The sequence below is a fragment of the Mobula birostris genome, unplaced genomic scaffold (assembly GCF_030028105.1).
Source record: "Mobula birostris isolate sMobBir1 unplaced genomic scaffold, sMobBir1.hap1 scaffold_296, whole genome shotgun sequence".
Classification (NCBI taxonomy): Eukaryota; Metazoa; Chordata; class Chondrichthyes; order Myliobatiformes; family Myliobatidae; genus Mobula; species Mobula birostris.
Window position 1 is genome coordinate 415,433 of NW_027276019.1, and position 17,008 is coordinate 432,440.

General features: G+C 45.2%; 1 protein-coding gene across 1 annotated transcript in view; it reads left to right on the forward strand.

Moving 5' to 3' along the window:
- kif15 (kinesin family member 15) overlaps positions 1-17,008 on the forward strand; it is a 186,375-nt gene that overhangs the window by 153,010 nt on the left and 16,357 nt on the right. The window contains exons 29-31 of the mRNA XM_072250391.1: positions 1,863-1,960; positions 8,026-8,092; positions 9,728-9,765. Of these exons, the coding sequence (XP_072106492.1) occupies positions 1,863-1,960; positions 8,026-8,092; positions 9,728-9,765 (203 nt within the window). The remainder of the gene's footprint in view (positions 1-1,862; positions 1,961-8,025; positions 8,093-9,727; positions 9,766-17,008) is intronic.

Here is a 17,008-nt window from a genome sequence, read left to right on the forward strand (position 1 = left end):
AACTAACACTTGTGAAGTTGTGTGGTTTTGGCTATAAACTCAAATTAACTAACCGGATTAAATGTTGTATATACACTTTGATAAGTCTCTGGGAAGATGGTAAATGTTGTACTGAAGCAACCTGAAAAATTGCCTTTGCCTTCCCATGCAAGCCCTTCTGAAATGTGTGTGTGTTTTTTTTCCAAAATACGTTATATAAAAAAAAAGTGTGAGGAAACTCAGATTGCTTCAACTGACCACCTCATTTTCACCATGGATGTCCAATCCCAATGCACTTCTATACTCGATCAAGAAGACCTTAAAACTTTCTGCTCTCTCAGTGAAAAAACCAAATGGTTCCCCTCCACCACCACTCTCCTCCATCTGGCAGATCAGGTCCTCGCTCTCAACAATTTCTCCTTCAGCTCTTCCCACTCTCTCCAGACGAGGGATAGACATGGGCACCTGCACGGGCCCCAGCTATGCCTGCCTTTTTGCTGGTTACGTAGGACATTCCATGTTCCAAGCCTTCCCTGGTAATGATCCCCAACTCTTTCTCCACTACTTTGACAACTGCTTTGGCGCTGCTTCATGCACCCCTGCTGAGCTCATCAATTTCACCAACTTTGCCTCTGACTTCAACCCTGCCCTTAAATTCATTTGGTCTATTTCTGACATTTCCCTCCCCTTTCTCGATCTCTTTGTTTCCATCTCTGAAGACAAACTGTCAACCAACATTTTTTAATATATATAAATCTACCAATTCCCATGGTTATCTTGTCTATACCACTTTCCACTCTGTCTCCATTAAAAATGCTATTTCCTTTTCTTAGTTCCTTCGACTCGCCTGAATCTATTCTTTCCCTTCCAGGACATCAGAAACTTCATCCTCCATTTCCCGAACATACACGCACAGCCCATCTTTCCTCTGCCTCAACAGTGATAGAGTTCCTCTTGTCCTTGCCTATCAACACATCATCCTCTGCAACTTCCACATCTCCAAAGAGATCTTACCAATAAACAGACCCTTACCTCTCCCCACCTCTGCCCAACCCCCCCCCCTCCTTACTGCAGGGAATGCTCCCTCTGCTATTCCCTTGTCCATCCTTCCTTCCTCACTAATTTCCCTCGCAGCACTTATCCCTGCAGGCAGCCAAAGTGCTACCCCTGCCCATTCACTCCTCCCTCACCTCCAATCAGGAGCCCAAGCAGTCCTTCCAGGTGAGGCAACATTTCATCTACGAATCTGCTGGGGTCATCTATTGCATCCGATGCTCTCAATACAGCCTCCTCTACATTGGGGAGACATAATGTAAATTGGGCGACCGCTTCATCAAGTACCTCCGCTCAATCCACCTAAAGCAGAACATCCCAATGGCCAAACGTTTTAATCCTGATTCCTTTTCCCATTTGGACATGTCAGTCCATGGCCTCCTCTTGTATCGCAATGAGGCCACCCTCAGGATGGAGGAGCAATACCTTTTATTCTGTCTGGGTAGCCTCTGAGTTGATGGCATGAATATCAGATACTCCTGGTTTTAAAAAAATCCCTACCCCCTCCCCTCTTCTTCTATTCCCCACTCTGGCCTCTCACCTCTTCTCACCTGCCTCTGGGTTCCTTCCTCCATCCCTTTCTCCTGTGGTCTACTCTCCTCTCCTATCAGAATCCTTCCTCTTAAGCCCTTTACCTTTCCTACCCAATTGGCTTCACCCATCACCTGCCAACCAGCCACCTTCCCCTTCTGCAACCTTTTTATTCTGGTGTCATCCCCCTGAATTTCCACTCCTGAAAAAGGGTCTTAGCCTGAAACATCGACTGTTTTAGTAATTCCCATTGATACTGCCTGACCTGCTAAGTTCCTCTAGAATTTTGTGTATTGCAGAGCCAGTTGCATGAATTGAAAACTCGGTGTTTGGAAATGGATGCTTTGGAGAGACGCTGTCGGAATTTGGAGAACTGCCTAGAAAGAACAGAGAAAAGGTATTGTTCTGATTTGGGTTTTTCTCCAGTTAGTGTTTGATATAGAAATATTCATCATTTGAAAAATTGCTTTCTCCAAAAATAGCGTGTTCAAACTGTGAGCCCTGAATTGGCATGTTCTTCCATTTACAGTCTTAATTGAAATTTCAATGTATTGCATCATTTCTTGGGATATAATATCTATATATTGATATCAGATTCCAAGGTAATATTTTGGATTCAATGAGACTGCAAAAATTCTTATTTTTAAAAAAAAATACCAGTAGCTTTAAAAATGTGTTGAAATTGTACACCTAAGGGATGGAGAAGCCTACTCTTATTGTGTGGAGTGACAAGTATTATCCTGCACCATCAAACATCTGTGCACAGGAGCCCCCTTTGTTCCTGAATGTTATTGTAAACTCTCCTCTGTCTCTTTCCACCTTCCCTGGAAGAGAGCTCAAAAATCCAAAATTCTGATGTCCTCCCTCCTACACCATCTCCTTAGCCACATGATCTTCCTATTTCTGGCTTTACTAGCTCATGTCACGGGTAGCAGTCCTGAGATCACAACCCTGGAGGTCCTGTCCTTTAACTTAGCACCTAACTCACTAAGTTCCCTTTGCAGAACTTCGTCACTCATCCTACCCATGTCATCGGTACCGACGTGGACCATGACCTCTGGCTGCTCACCCTAAGAATGCTAAGGATTCAGTCCAAGATGTCCCTGACTCTGGCACCCAGGAGGCAACATACCATCTGGGAATCTCATTTTCATCCATGGAACCTCTTTTCTGTTCTCCTAATTAATGAATCCTCTATCATCACAGCGTGCCTTTTCTCCCCTCTCCCCTTCCCTTCCCTTCTGAGTCACAGAGCCAGACTCAGTGCCAGAGACTTGACCACTGTGACTTTCCTCTCTGTTAGACCCCCCAACAGTATCCAAAGTGATACACCTGTTGTTGAGGGGGATGGCCACAGAGGTACTTTGCACTGGTTGTTTAACTCCTTTTCCCTTCCCGCCTGTCATCCAGTGTCGTGTGTCCTGCACCTTGGGTGTAACTACCCTTCTATCAATCCCCTCAGCCTCCCAAATGATCCAGAGTTCATCCAGTTCCAGCTTCAGCTCCCTAACGTGGAGTATTGGAAGCTGCAATGCACTTCTCACAGGTGTAATTGTTGCGGATACTGCAGATCTCCCTGCCTTCACACATCCCTCTAGAGGAGCATTCAACTATCCTTGTGTTTTGACTGTGCAAATACTGTATAAAGGAAACAATTAATAAATTGGAAAAAAAAACTTCTACCTACTGCTTTTTGCCTTCTCTCACTCAAGCGTCTGAGCTAAAGCTACAAATAACCACTCTAACACTTCCCACTCCAACAATGGCTGTTCCGTTTTTTCCTGCCATATTTTAATTTGTTCTTGCTGATCAATCCCAATCACTGATTGGCCACTGCTCAAAACATCAAACTCTGCAAATTGATGTCTTATGTACTCGATCAGCAGTTCTCCTTTAACAGGAAGTGTCATTTTGGAAAATCCGCTGGTGCTTTTATAATGCCGAATTCAATATGGGGGTTCCCCCCACCAACAAATACAATTGATGCAGGACAGCACCAATGGCATCTTTTAAATCCAATTCCTGCTCAGCAGTTTTGGCTTTTGGCCTCCCTGACCACATGCGCTGTTAAATGTAAACAGGTGGCCTGTGAACCACTTCTGCCTTAAAGGCACCATACATGTCCACACTATCTCCAGTGTAGCTACAGAACACAGAGTTCGGTGGTCGTAATTTTGGAATCTGGCGTAAGAGCAATTCACTTATCAAGGTGGTGACTGAACCCCTACGTAGCTGAGCTTTTACAGCCTCGTTGTTCACGGTGAATATATCAAAGTAAGGAGGGTGGTTTTGGTGTCCATGTCATAGTGCCCACTCCTTTATTCCAGGTGCTTCCATGCATGGTGGTGCAGGTTGAATTTGCTTTCTAATGGCACATTGCTTAGCAAAGCACGCCTTCCCAGTGTCCTACCTTCTGACTAGACTGGCTGACTGTCTTTTGATGTTTGCAATTGGACTGCTGGGCATGTCTTTGTGCAAATCAATGACATCTCTGGAGGCTTGTGTGGTATCTGTGGAGTCAGTATCTGCTGGCAAACATTCTGAGGATCCCAGGTACTCACATTTTATTGACTCTGCCTCTCGCCGCTTCTCCCATCAAGCTCTGAAGGCGACCCTCTCCGCCTTGAGGAGGTACTTGACATCCCTATCCAAGACCCTTCCACACCTCCGGGACACTTTCTTCGCTGTTTGTAATGGACCTGCCCGTTATTACATCCTACGTCGGATCCATGCATGCAATCGCCGTTTCTTTGACCTTATCATGTTAGGCAAGGATCGCAAGATCTTACATCAGCAGACTCCAGAGCCTGCCGGCCCCGACGCTAGCAGACGTGAACTTCAGATTGCGGCTCCTGCCATTGATCTCAGCGGCTCCTGCCATTGATCTCAGCGGCTCCAGCAACCCAGTGCATATTCAAAACCCGGACTCCAGCACTATCAATGTGGGCTCCAATGACCATGGACACCTTCACAGCGATTGCGCAACCACCAACTGCGTCCCCAGCCTTGAACCCCAGGCCGGGTCTTCACGTGCTGCTATTGTGACTCCCGTCTCCCCTTACCCCACCACCACTCTGCAACCCCATCTCCCTCAGATCCCACCGTCAACTCCCGGGCCCTCGGAGGCTCCATCTTCCTCTCACCCCAATCCTCCCCTCTCCACTGACACCCCCAGCCTCCCCCCTCCCCCCTCTGATCCCAGCTCTCATCCGTGCCGGATCTTTACCGTCCCCTCCGACCTTCAACTGTCGGAGGCAGAGCGCTCTGTCCTCAGTTAGGGCCTTACCTATGTCCCCCTTCACCCATACCTCAGCGAGTTCTGTGTGCGCCATGATGCTGAACTCTTCTTCCGCCAGCTCCGTCTTCGAGCCCACTTCTTCGGCAAGGACTCTCCTGCCCCTACCTTCTTCCGTCTTCAACTCTCCTCCTCTTCATGGACACCCCGCTCTGGTCTTCTGCCTGCTCTGGATCTCTTTATTGCTAATTGCTGGCGGGACATCAACCATCTCAACTTCACCACACTGACCTCTACCTTGCCGAGGCACAGTGACAACTCGCCTCTTAGTGACAGCTTATTTACCCTTCAATCATGACCCCACTAAGGAGCACCAGGCCAGTGTCTCCCACCATCACCAACTTTATCAGCTCAGGGGATCTCCCATCCACTGCTACCAACCTTATAGTTCCCACACCCCGCACTTCCCGTTTCTACCTCCTACCCAAGATCCACAAACCTGCCTGTCCTGGCAGACCTATTGTCTCAGCTTGCTCCTGCCCCACTGAACTCATTTCTGCATACCTCGACACTGTTTTATTCCCCGTTGTTCAATCACTTCTCACGCTCTGAATTTTTTCAATGATTTTAAGTTCCCTGGCCCCCACCGCTTTATTTTCACCATGGATGTCCAGTCCCTATATACTTCCATCCCCATCAGGAAGGTCACAAAGCTCTCCACTTCTTTTTGGATTCCAGACCTAACCAGTTCCCCTCTACCACCACTCTGCTCCGTCTAGTGGAATTAGTCCTTACTCTTAATAATTTCTCCTTTGGCTCCTTCCACTTCCTCCAAACTAAAGGTGTAGCGATGGGCACCCGTATGGGTCCTAGCTATGCCTGTCTTTTTGCTGGCTTTGTGGAATGATCTATGTTCCAAGCCTATACTGTTATCTGTCCCCCACTTTTCCTTTGCCACATCGACGACTGCATTGGAGCTGCTTCCTGCACGCATGCTGAGCTCGTTGACTTCATTAACTTTGCCTTCAACTTTCACCTTGCCCTCAAGTTTACCTGGTCCATTTCCGACACCTCCCTCCCCTTTCTAGATCTTTCTGTCTCTATCTCTGGAGACAGCTTATCTACTGATGTCTGCTATTAGCCTACGGACTCTCACAGCTACCTGGACTATTCCTCTTCCCACCCTGTCTCACAATTGCTCCGTCTCCGCCACATCTGCTCTCAGGATGAGGCTTTTCATTCCAGGACGAAGGAGATGTCCTTTTTTAAAGGAAGGGGCTTCCCTTCCTCTACCATCAACTCTGCTCTCAAACACATCTTCCCCATTTCACACACAGCTGCTCTCACCCCATCCTCCCGCCACCCCACTAGGAATAGGGTTCCCCATGTCCTCACCTACCAACCCACCAGCCTCTGGGTCTAACATATAATTCTCCATAACTTCCGCCACCTCCAATAGGTCCCACCACCAAGCACATATTTCTCTCCCCCCCAACTTTCTGCTTTCCGCAGGGATTGCTTCCTACGCGACTCCCTTGTCCATTCGTCCTCCCCATCCCTTCCCACCCCTTCCCACCGATCTCCCTCCCGGCACTTATCCTTGTAAGCGGAACAAGTGCTACACATGCCCTTACACTTCCTCCCTCACCACCATTCAGGGCCCCAGACAGTCTTTCCAGGTGAGGCGACACTTCACCTGTGAGTCGGCTGGGGTGATATACTGCGCCCGGTGCTCCCGATGCAGCCTTCTATATATTGCCGAGACCCGATGCAGGCTGAGAGACCGTTTCGCTGAACACCTACTCTCTGTCCGCCAGAGAAAGCAGGATCTCCCGGTGGCCACATATTTTAATTCCACATCCCATTCCCATTGTGATATGCCTATCCACGGCCTCCCCTACTGTCAAGATGAAGTCACACTCAGGTTGGAGGAACAACACCTTATATTCCATCTGGGTAGCCTCCAACCTGATGGCATGAACATTGACTTCTCTAACTTCCGCTAATGCCCCTCCTCCCCTTCGTACCCCATCCGTTATTTATTTATTTATTATCCCCCCCCCCCCCCCCGCTTTTTTTCTCTCTCTTTTTTCTCCCTCTGTCCCTCTCACTATACTCCTTGCCTGCTCTCCATCCTCTGGGCTCCCCTCCCCCTTTCTTTCTCCCTAGGCTTCCCGTCCCATGATCCGCTCCCTTCTCCAGCCTCCAATCCCTTTTGCCAATCAACTTTCCAGCTCTTAGCTTTATCCCTCCCCCTCCTGTCTTCTCCTATCACTTCTGATCTCCCCCTCCCCCCCCACTTTCAAATCTCTTACTATCTCTTCTTTCAGTTAGTCCTGACGAAGGGTCTCGGCCCAAAATGTTGACTGTACCTCTTCCAAGAGATGCTGCCCAGCCTGCTGCGTTCACCAGCATTTTTTGTGTGTGTTGCTTGAATTTCCAGCATCTGCAGGTTTCCTTGTGCTGGCAAACATTGATGTTTTCGGGAGAGGGTTCTTGCTCCAGTACTGCCTGGATCAGTGGTGATGGAAGTGGCTGAATCTGTAAGCACACCCTTGACAGCCTCCAAGAGGTGAGCTGTGGCTCATGCTTTATCCCAGAACAAATTGTGCTTTTGGGACAAGAAGCTGTCCTGTGTTCTCCTATCTTGGACTCCAACAATCGGCATCTGGGAAAAGTATCGTTTCTTCGAATTTGCTAAATGAATCACATTAGGAACGTATACACTGGACAATCTTCATGTAGGAACACCGAACCGAGCCTGCTGAGATAAAAAGCCATGAACACTCAATGCACACACCCAAAGAAGTGCATCCCTACGCAGGAGATCCTATCGATTCACCGCACAAATGAGTAGCCACATGCGCACTCACCACATTCTCAAAATTGATCTGATATGGTACAAGCTCAAGATAGAAGTTTGTATTGATTCTGTTCTGTAAGTTTCTCACTGTGCCAGCAAATTGGATTCTTACTTGATTATATTGTGGTAGAGCAATAGGTTGACACTTAGAGTGGCAGCAGAAAACAAAAACGGGAAAGCTGGCAATATATTGAACAACACATCTTAGAATTCTAATGATTACTGATATTCCTTGGGTAAGTTCAATCATTTAAATAAGCTGTTAGTCTACAGGTAATATATGACTTATTTTAGTTCCTTTGGAGCAGTTTTTAATATTTTATTTCTTTCATTTGAAGTAATTGCTTGAATATCTCTTTAACAGTTCAACAATGGAGTCACAACGTATAAATGAGTTGGAAAAGAAATTAAAAGAAGAATTAAATTTCAAGGTATTGTTAGTTTGTACTGAAGTTTTTTGGAGCAGTTCGGAAGGTGTAGGGTGGCTAAATCCCAAATGTGAAGATGTATTATAAAGGGAGGATGAGGGAGCCGTGGCTGATGGGAATTCAAAGTCAGCATGGTTTCCATAAGGGAAAATCCTGCCTGACAAATCTGTTGGAACTCTTTGAAATAACAAGCAGAATAGACAAAGGAAAATCGGCAGATATTGGGTACTTGGATTTTCAAAAGGCCTTTGACACTGTGCCATACATGAAGCTGCTGAGCAAGATAAGAAAGAGCCCATGGTATTACAGGAAAGACACTGGCATGGATAGAACATTGGCTGATTGGCAGGAGGCAAAGAGTGGGCATAAAGTGTTGGTACCACTTCTTTTCACATTGTACGTCAATGCTTTGAATGATGGACGATGACTTTTTGGCCATGTTTGAGGACGATACGAAGATAGATGGGACAGGTATTGTTGAGGAAGCTGGGCGCCTGCAGAAGGACTTGGATTAGGAGATTGAGCAAAGAAGTGGGAGATGGAATACAATGTCAGGAAGTGTATGGTCATGCACTTTGGTAGAAGGAATAAAAGTGAAGTCTTTTCTAAACGAGGCAAAAATTGAAACGACAGAGAATTGGAAGGGACTTGGTAGTCCTCGTGCAGGATTCCCTGATTATCGAGTCGTTGGTGAGGAAGGCAAATGCAATGTCAGCATTCATTTCGAGAGGACTAGAATATAAAAAGAAGGATGTAATTCTGAGGCTTTTTAGGGCAGTGGTGAGGCCTCACTTGGTGTATTGTGAGCAGTTTTTGATTCCTTATCTAAGAGGATGTACTGACACTGGAGAGGTTTCAAAGGAAAATGATTCTAGGATTGAAAGGCTTATCATATAAGGTGTTTGATGGCTATGGGCCTGTACTAGCTGGCATTCAGAAGAATGGGGTGGGGGGGGATCTCACTGAATGTTGATAGTGAATATGGAGAGGATGTTACCTATAGTGGGCGAGTCTAGAACCCGAGGGCACAGCCTCAGAATAAAGGGATGTCCATTTAGAATGGGGATGAAGAGGAATTTCTTTAGCCAGAGAGTGATTACTCTGTGGAATTTGTTGCCACAGGTGGCTGTGGAAGCTAAGTCATGGGTACATTTAAAGTGGAGGTTGACAGGCAATTAGTCTGGGTGTGTGTGATAGGTTACGGGAAGAAGGCAGAAAAATTGATTTGAAAGGAAAATGGACCAACCGATGAAATGGCAAAGCAAACGCTAGGTTGAATGGCCTAATTATGCTCCAAAGTCTAGTGCTTTTAATAAGTAATTCATGAGATAACAGATCATGTCCGACACCCATGAAACTTTATCCTGGTAAAAAGTCAGTGGGATGAAGCTTCTTCACTTTTATATTGTAATGCTTTTCAATGTATGGATGTTATTGTATTGTGCGTGGAAAGCACATAGTATCAATATCAGCATATTATGTGAGGGGAAGAGCTTTTGGTGTTTGGGTTGGGGGAGGAACATGATGGTGACATGAATCCATTTATTGTCCATTGTAAAACCCATGGACTTGGTAATGCCTTTTAATGACTATTAATAATGCGCAGTCTCAAAAATTACTTCCATTTTACATTTTCAGGAAGCTCTAAAAGAAAAGCTAGCACACATGGAGAATGAGTGAGTATTTTCTTTAAAAATGACATTTGGTGGTAATATGTTGACCAACTGGTAATTGTGCTTGTGACCGAGTTAGACTGGGAGAGAACCTGATATCGTAATAGCAACTTTAAGGTGTTGATTGGGAGGGGCTCTTTGCAGGTAAAGGGATGTTTGCCAAGTGAGAAGCTTCTAAAGGTAAGATAGACGAGTTTAGGGTGGTAGGCATTGTAAATGTGATCTTTCGCAAGGCCCTTCTCAAGGTCTCACATGGTAGGATGTCCAAGGAGGTTAGATCACATGGAATCCACAGTGAGCTAGCCAAATGGATACAAAATTGTCTTTGTAGAAGGAGACGGTGGTGGTGGAGGATTATTTTTCAGATTGGAGACTTGTTGCGAGTGGTGTGCTGTAGTGATCCATGCTGATTGGAGACCCTGTTTGTCAGATAATTTTGGATGAAAATGTAGGTGGTATGATGATCAAAGATGACACCATTGATGGTGGACACTGAAAATCTCTAATGTTGCAACAGGATCCACAGTGAACTGAATAGTGGGCAAAGGATGTAATGTAACTCAGATAAGTATGAAGTGATGCTCTTTGGGATGTTAGATCATGGTAGCAAATACATAGTAAATGACTGGGCCCAAGGGTGTATTGTTGAATAGAGATACAGGTACATAGTTCTCTAAGTGGAAGCAGGTAGACAAAGCAGAAAGTGTCGGACAGGGCACTGGGTGTGAGAGTTGGGAGGTCATGTTGGCGAGACTGCGTTTGGAGTATTGTGTGCCGTTCTGACTGCTACACTCTCAAAAAGGATGTGGTTTAAGCCAGAAAGCGAGCAGAAAAGATCAACAAGGATGCTACCGTAACTATAACCATATAACAATTACAGCATGGAAACAGGCCATCTTGGCCCTTCTAGTCCATGCCGAACTCCTACTCTCACCTAGTCCCACCGACCTGCACTCGGTCTATAACCCTCCATTTCCTTCCTGTCCATATATCTATCCAATTTAACTTTAAACAACAACATCGAACGTGCCTCAACCACTTCTGCTGGAAGTTCGTTCCACACAGCCACCACTCTGAGTAAAGAAGTTCCCCCTCATGTTACCCCTGAACTTTTGCCCTTTAACTTTCAACTCATGTCCCCTTGTTTGAATCTCCCCCACTCTCAATGGAAAAAGCCTATCCACATCAACTCTATCAATCCCCCTCATAATTTTAAATACCTCTATCAAGCCCCCTCTCAACCTTCTACGCTTCAAAACTTTCTCTGTAACTTAGGAGATGAAACCCAGGCAACATTTTAGTAAACCTCCTCTGTACTCTCTCAATTTTATTGATATCTTTCCTGTAATTCGGTGACCAGAACTGGACACAATACTCCAAATTTGGCCTTACCAATGCTTGATACAATTTCAACATTACATCCCAACTCCTCTACTCAATGCTCTGATTAATATAGGCCAGCATTACCAAAAGCTTTCTTCACCACCCTATCCACATGAGATTACACCTTCAGGGAACTATGCACCATTATTCCTAGATCCCTCTGTTCTACAGCATTCTTCAATGCCCTACCATTTACCATGTATGTCCTATTTTGATTAGTCCTACCAAAATGTAGCACCTCACATTTTTCAGCATTAAACTCCATCTGCCATCTTTCAGCCCACTCTTCTAACTGGCCTAAATCTCTCTGCAAGCTTTGAAAACCTACTTCATTATCCACAATGCCACCTATTTTAGTATCATCTGCATACTTACTAATCTAATTTACCACGCCATCATCCAGATCATTAATATATATGATCTTAGTATCATCTGCATACTTACTAATACTAACTAGAGGGCTTGACTTGTAAAGAGACTGGGTAAGTTGGGTGTGACCTTTTACAAATGTATAGAAAATGATGTTGGGCTTAAATAAGATAGATAGTGGCAGTTTGAGGCGTAGTTTTAAGGTGATAGGGAAAGATTTAACGGGGATCAGTGTGGCAAACTTTACAGAGGGTGGTTTTTATATGGACTAAGCTACCAGAAGTGTTTGAGGCAGAAATAGTTGTGGCATTTAAAAGGCATTTAGCCAGATAGGTGGGTAGTTAGGTTTAGAAGAATATTGGCCAACTGTGATTCAAATGTTATTAGTGTTGATAAGCACCTTGGCTGGCATGGCTGGGTGGGGCAGAAGGGCCTGTTTCTGTGCTGGATAACTGACTTTATGATGTTGCCCAATAATTGAGAGGATGAAGGTATTCCTCAAATGGTTTCAACCATGGTGATGCTAAAATTTGATCTAGATTGGAGAGAGGTGGTCTATCAGGATTACTATTCAGTAACATCTGTGACAGCTTTCTGTGAGGAAGAAATTGGGCTGAGTTTATGGAGGAAGAATTCAATCAAAACTTGTACCCCTTTACTTCAGGATATAGATTCTCTCCTGGCTAAAATTGCTGACAATATTATAATGTGCATAACATAAATCAAACCATCCAGCTTTAAAAATATATATTTATTCATCAGGCATGATTTCCCATCCCTTTTCTGCATTATCTTGATCACTAAGTTCTCTCGGATCTTTTTGTCAATGAGAAATTTTAATACATTTAGGAAGGGAAAATAATTGCATTTGTAAAATCTACAAATACTGCACAAGTTTGATCCAACTTCTGCACCAGGAATTGTGCTGCTAAATTACACATACGATCTCTAAAACTGGACTGAAGAAGGTTATATAAAAGGATCTTGATCAGCTGGCTCAGTGTGCTGAGGACTGGCAGATGGAGTTAATTCAGGTAAATGCAAGCTGTTGCTTTTTGGTAAGATAAACTAGGTAGGACATCCTCAGTTAGGACAGTAGAAATGTCAGGCAGGATAGTGGAATGCTCTGGCAGGTTGTGGGAAGGCAGGGAGACCTCCAGAATCCCTGACCACTACAACTCCAAGAAGTACATCTAGCTGCAGCTTCTAACAATCCGCGTTACAGAGTAGGAGCTGGAATTGGATGAACTCCGGAGCATTTGAGAGACAGTGAGGGCAGAAACAAATGATTGGCTGAAAAGCTGATGCAGGGGGCAGGGCTTCAGGCTCTTGGATCACTGGGATGCCTTTTGGGGGAGGTATGACCTGTACAAAAGTGATGGGTCACACCTGAACCCAAGGAGGACAAATATTCTCGCAGACAGGTTTGTTAGAGCTGTTTGGGAGGGATAAATTTGGCAGGAGGATGGAAACCAGAGTGAAGGGAATCAGGATAGGACAGATGGTGAAAAAGCAAAGATGGCATGTAGTCAGTCTGTCAGGAAGGGCGGGCAGATGACAGAACAAAATAGTAGCCAACAGGGTGGGTATCAAAAAGGGAAGAATCAAAAATGGTAGCAAATAGTGTACTCAACTTGTTATTTCTTATACTCTGTGCATTGAGATATAAGGTGGATGATCTCGTTGCACTATTACAGATTGTCAGGTATGATGTTGTGGCCATTACTGAATCATAGCTGATGAATGGTTGTAGTTGGGAGCTGAATGTCCAAGGTTACACGTTGTGTCGGAGAGATGGTGTGGCTTTGCTGGTAAAGAATGGCATCAAATCAATAGAAAGATGTGACATAGGATCGGAAGGTGTTGAATCCTTATGGCTTGAATTAAGAAACTGCAAGGGTAAAAAAACCCTGATAGCAGTTATATACAGACCTCCCAACAGTTGCTGCAATGTGGAGCACAGATTACAATGGGAAACAGAAAAATCGTGTCAAAAGAGCAATGTTATGATAGTCAGTGGAGATTTCAACATGCAGGCCAATTGGGAAAATCAGGTTGGTAATGGATCTTGAGAGTGAGTAGGTTGAATGCCTACAAGATGGCTTTTTAGAGCAGTTTGTCATTGAGCCTACTAGGGGATCAACCATCCCCTTCTTTCAATTCCTCCGTCGCCGCCGCATGAGCCTTTTCATTCTAGGATGAAGGAGATGTCCTCCTTTTCCAAAGAAAGGAGGTTCCCTTCCTCCACCATCAACACTGCCCTCAACTGCATTTCTTCCATTTCATACATGTCTGCTCTTACCCCATCCTCCCGCCACCCTACCAGGGATAAGGTTCCTCTTGTCCTCATCTACCACCCCACCAGCTTCAGCGTCCAGCACATAATCTCCAAAACTTCTGCTACCTCCAATGGGATTGCATCACCAAGCACATCTCCCCCCCCCCAACTTTCTGCTTTCTGCAGGGATTACTCCCTTGTCCATTCGAACCTTCCCACTGATCTCCCTCCTGACACTTATCCTTGCAAGCAGAACAAGTGCTACACCTACCCCTACATCTCCTCTCTCACTACCATTCAGGGCCCCAAACATGAGGAGACATTTCACCTGTGAGTCTGTCGGGGACATGTACTGTGTTCGGTGCTCTTGGTGTGGCCTCTTGTATATCAGTAAGACCCGACATAGATTGGGAGACCACTTCATTCACTACGGAAAAGGATCTTGGCGATTGTAGGGATGACTTACAGTGGATTGAAAAGCTTAAACATATAGACATTTAGAAAGAGGATGTGCTGGAGCTTTTGGAAAGCATCAAGTTAGATAAGTCTCCGGGACTGTATGAGATGTACCCCAGGCTTCTGTGGGAGGTGGGAGAGGAGGTTGCTGAGCCTCTGGCGATGATCTTTGCATCATCAATGGGGATGGGAGAGGTTCCGGGGAATTGGAGGGTTGCAGATGTTGTTCCGTTATTCAGGAAAGGGAGCAAAGATAGCCCAGGAAATTATAGACAAGTGAGTCTTACTTCAGTGGTTGGTAAATTGATGGAGAAGATGCTGAGAGGCAGGACTTATGAACATTCGGAGAGGCATAATATAATTAGGAATAGTCAGCATGGCTTTGTGAAAGGCAGGTCATGCCTTACAAGCCTAATTAATTTTATTTGAGGATGTGACTAAACATATTGAAGAAGATCGAGCAGTGGATGTAGTGTATATGGATTTCAGCAAGGCATTTGATAAGGTACCCCATACAAGACTTACTGAGAAAGTAAGGAGGCATGGGATCCAAGAGGACCTTGCTTTGAGGATCCAGAATTGGCTTGCACACAGAAGGCAAAGAGTAATTGAAGACAGATCATAGTTGGTGACCAGTGGTGTGCCTCAGGGATCTGTTCTGAGACCCCTTCTCTTCGTGATTTTTATAAATGACCTGGATGAAGAAGTAGAGAGATGGGTTAGTAAATTTGCTGATGACACAAAGGTTGGGGTGTTGTGGATAGTGTGGAGGGCTGTCAGAGGTTACAGCGGGACAATGATAGGATGCAAAACTGGGCTGAGAAGTGGCAGATGGAGTTCAACCCAGATAAATGTGAGGTGGTTCATTTTGGAAGGTCAAATATGATGGCAGAATATAGTATTAATGGTGAGAATATAGTTTTATATAGTTTTAATGGCGGTGTGGAGGATCAGAGGGATTTTGGGGTCCGAGTCCATAGGACACACAAAGCTGCTGCGCAGGTTGACTCTGTGGTTAAGAAAGCATACAGTGCATTGGCCTTCATCAACCGAAGGGAATGAGTTCAAGAGCCGAGAGATAATGTTGCAGCTGTATAGGACCCTGGTCAGACCCCACTTGGAGTACTGTGTTCAGTTCTGGTCACCTCACTACAGGAAGGATGTGGAAACTATAGAAGGGGTGCAGAGGAGACCTACAAAGATGTTGCCTGGATTGGGGAGAATGCCTTATGAGAATAGGTTGAGTGAACTCAACCTTTTCTCCTTGGAGTGACGGAGGATGAGAGGTGACCTGATAGAGGTGTATAAGATGATGAGAGGCATTGATCATGTAGATAGTCAGGCTTTTCCCAGGGCTGAAGTGGCTAACTTAAGAGGGCACAGTTTTAAGGTGCTTGGAAGTAGGTACAGAGGGGATGTCAGGGTTACGTTTTTTACACAGAGTGTGGTGAGTGCGTGGAATGGGCTGCCAGCGACTGTGGTGGAGGCGGATACGAAAAGGTCTTTTAAGAGACTTCTGGATAGGTACATGGAGCTTTGAAAAATAGAGGGCTCTGGTAACCTTAGGTAATTTCTAAGTACAAGTTCAACACAGCATTGTTGGCCAAAGGGCCTGTATTGTACTGTAGATTTTCTATGTTTCACCAAGTACCTACTCTTTGTCCGCTAGGAAAGCAGGATTGACCAGTGGCCACACATTTTAATTCCAGTTCCCAGTCCCATTCCGATTCCAATATACCCATCCATGGCCTCCTCCACTGTTGGAATGAGGCCACGCTTGGGTTAGAGGAACAGCACCTCATATTCTGTTTGGGTAGCCTCCAACCTGATGGCATAAACATTGATATCTCTAACTTTCCATAATCTTCTCTCTTCTACACCCCTTCCCCATTCACTATTTTTCATCCTCTTTTCCTTTTCTCGCCTTATCTGCTTGCTCACCTATTACCTCCCTCTGCTCCTCCCCCCTTTTCTTTCTTCCATGGCCTTCTGTATCTTTGACCAATCAACCTCCCAGCTCTTTACTTCATCCTTCCCCCTCCAGGTTTCACCTATCACCTTGTGTTTATCTCTATTTCCTCCCCCGACCTTTTAAATCTACTCCAGCTTTTTTTCTCCAGTCCTGCCGAAGGGTTTCAGCCCAAAATGTCGCCTGTATTCTTTTTCATACATGCTGCCTGGGCTGCTGAGTTCCTCCAGCACTTTGTGTGTGTTGTTAGGGGATCAGCTATACTGGATTGGGTGTTATATAATGAATCGGAGGTGATTAGAGAGTTTAAGGTAAAAGAACCTTTAGGAGACAGTAATCACAATATGATTGAATTCAACTTGAATTTTGATGGGGAGAGAGTAGTCTGATGTAGCAGTATTAGATTAGATTATGAGAACACTCAGTCCTCTTTTATTGTCATTTAGAAATGCATACGTGCATTAAGAAGTGATACAATGTTTCTCCGGAGTGATATCACAGAAAACAGGACAAACCAAAGACTAACACTGACAGAACCACATAATTATAACATATAGTTACAGCAGTGCAAAGCAATACCATAATTTGATAAAGAACAGACCATGGGAACAGTAAAAAAATGTCTCAAAGTCCCGAGTCGATCGACTCCTGAGTCCCCAGTAGCAGGCGGCAAAAGGGAGAAACTCCCTGACATAAACCTCCAGGCACCGTCAACTGGCTGATACCTTGGAAGCAGCCGACCCCGAGTCCATCTGTCCAAAAACTTCGAGCTTCCGGACAGCCTCTGCGTC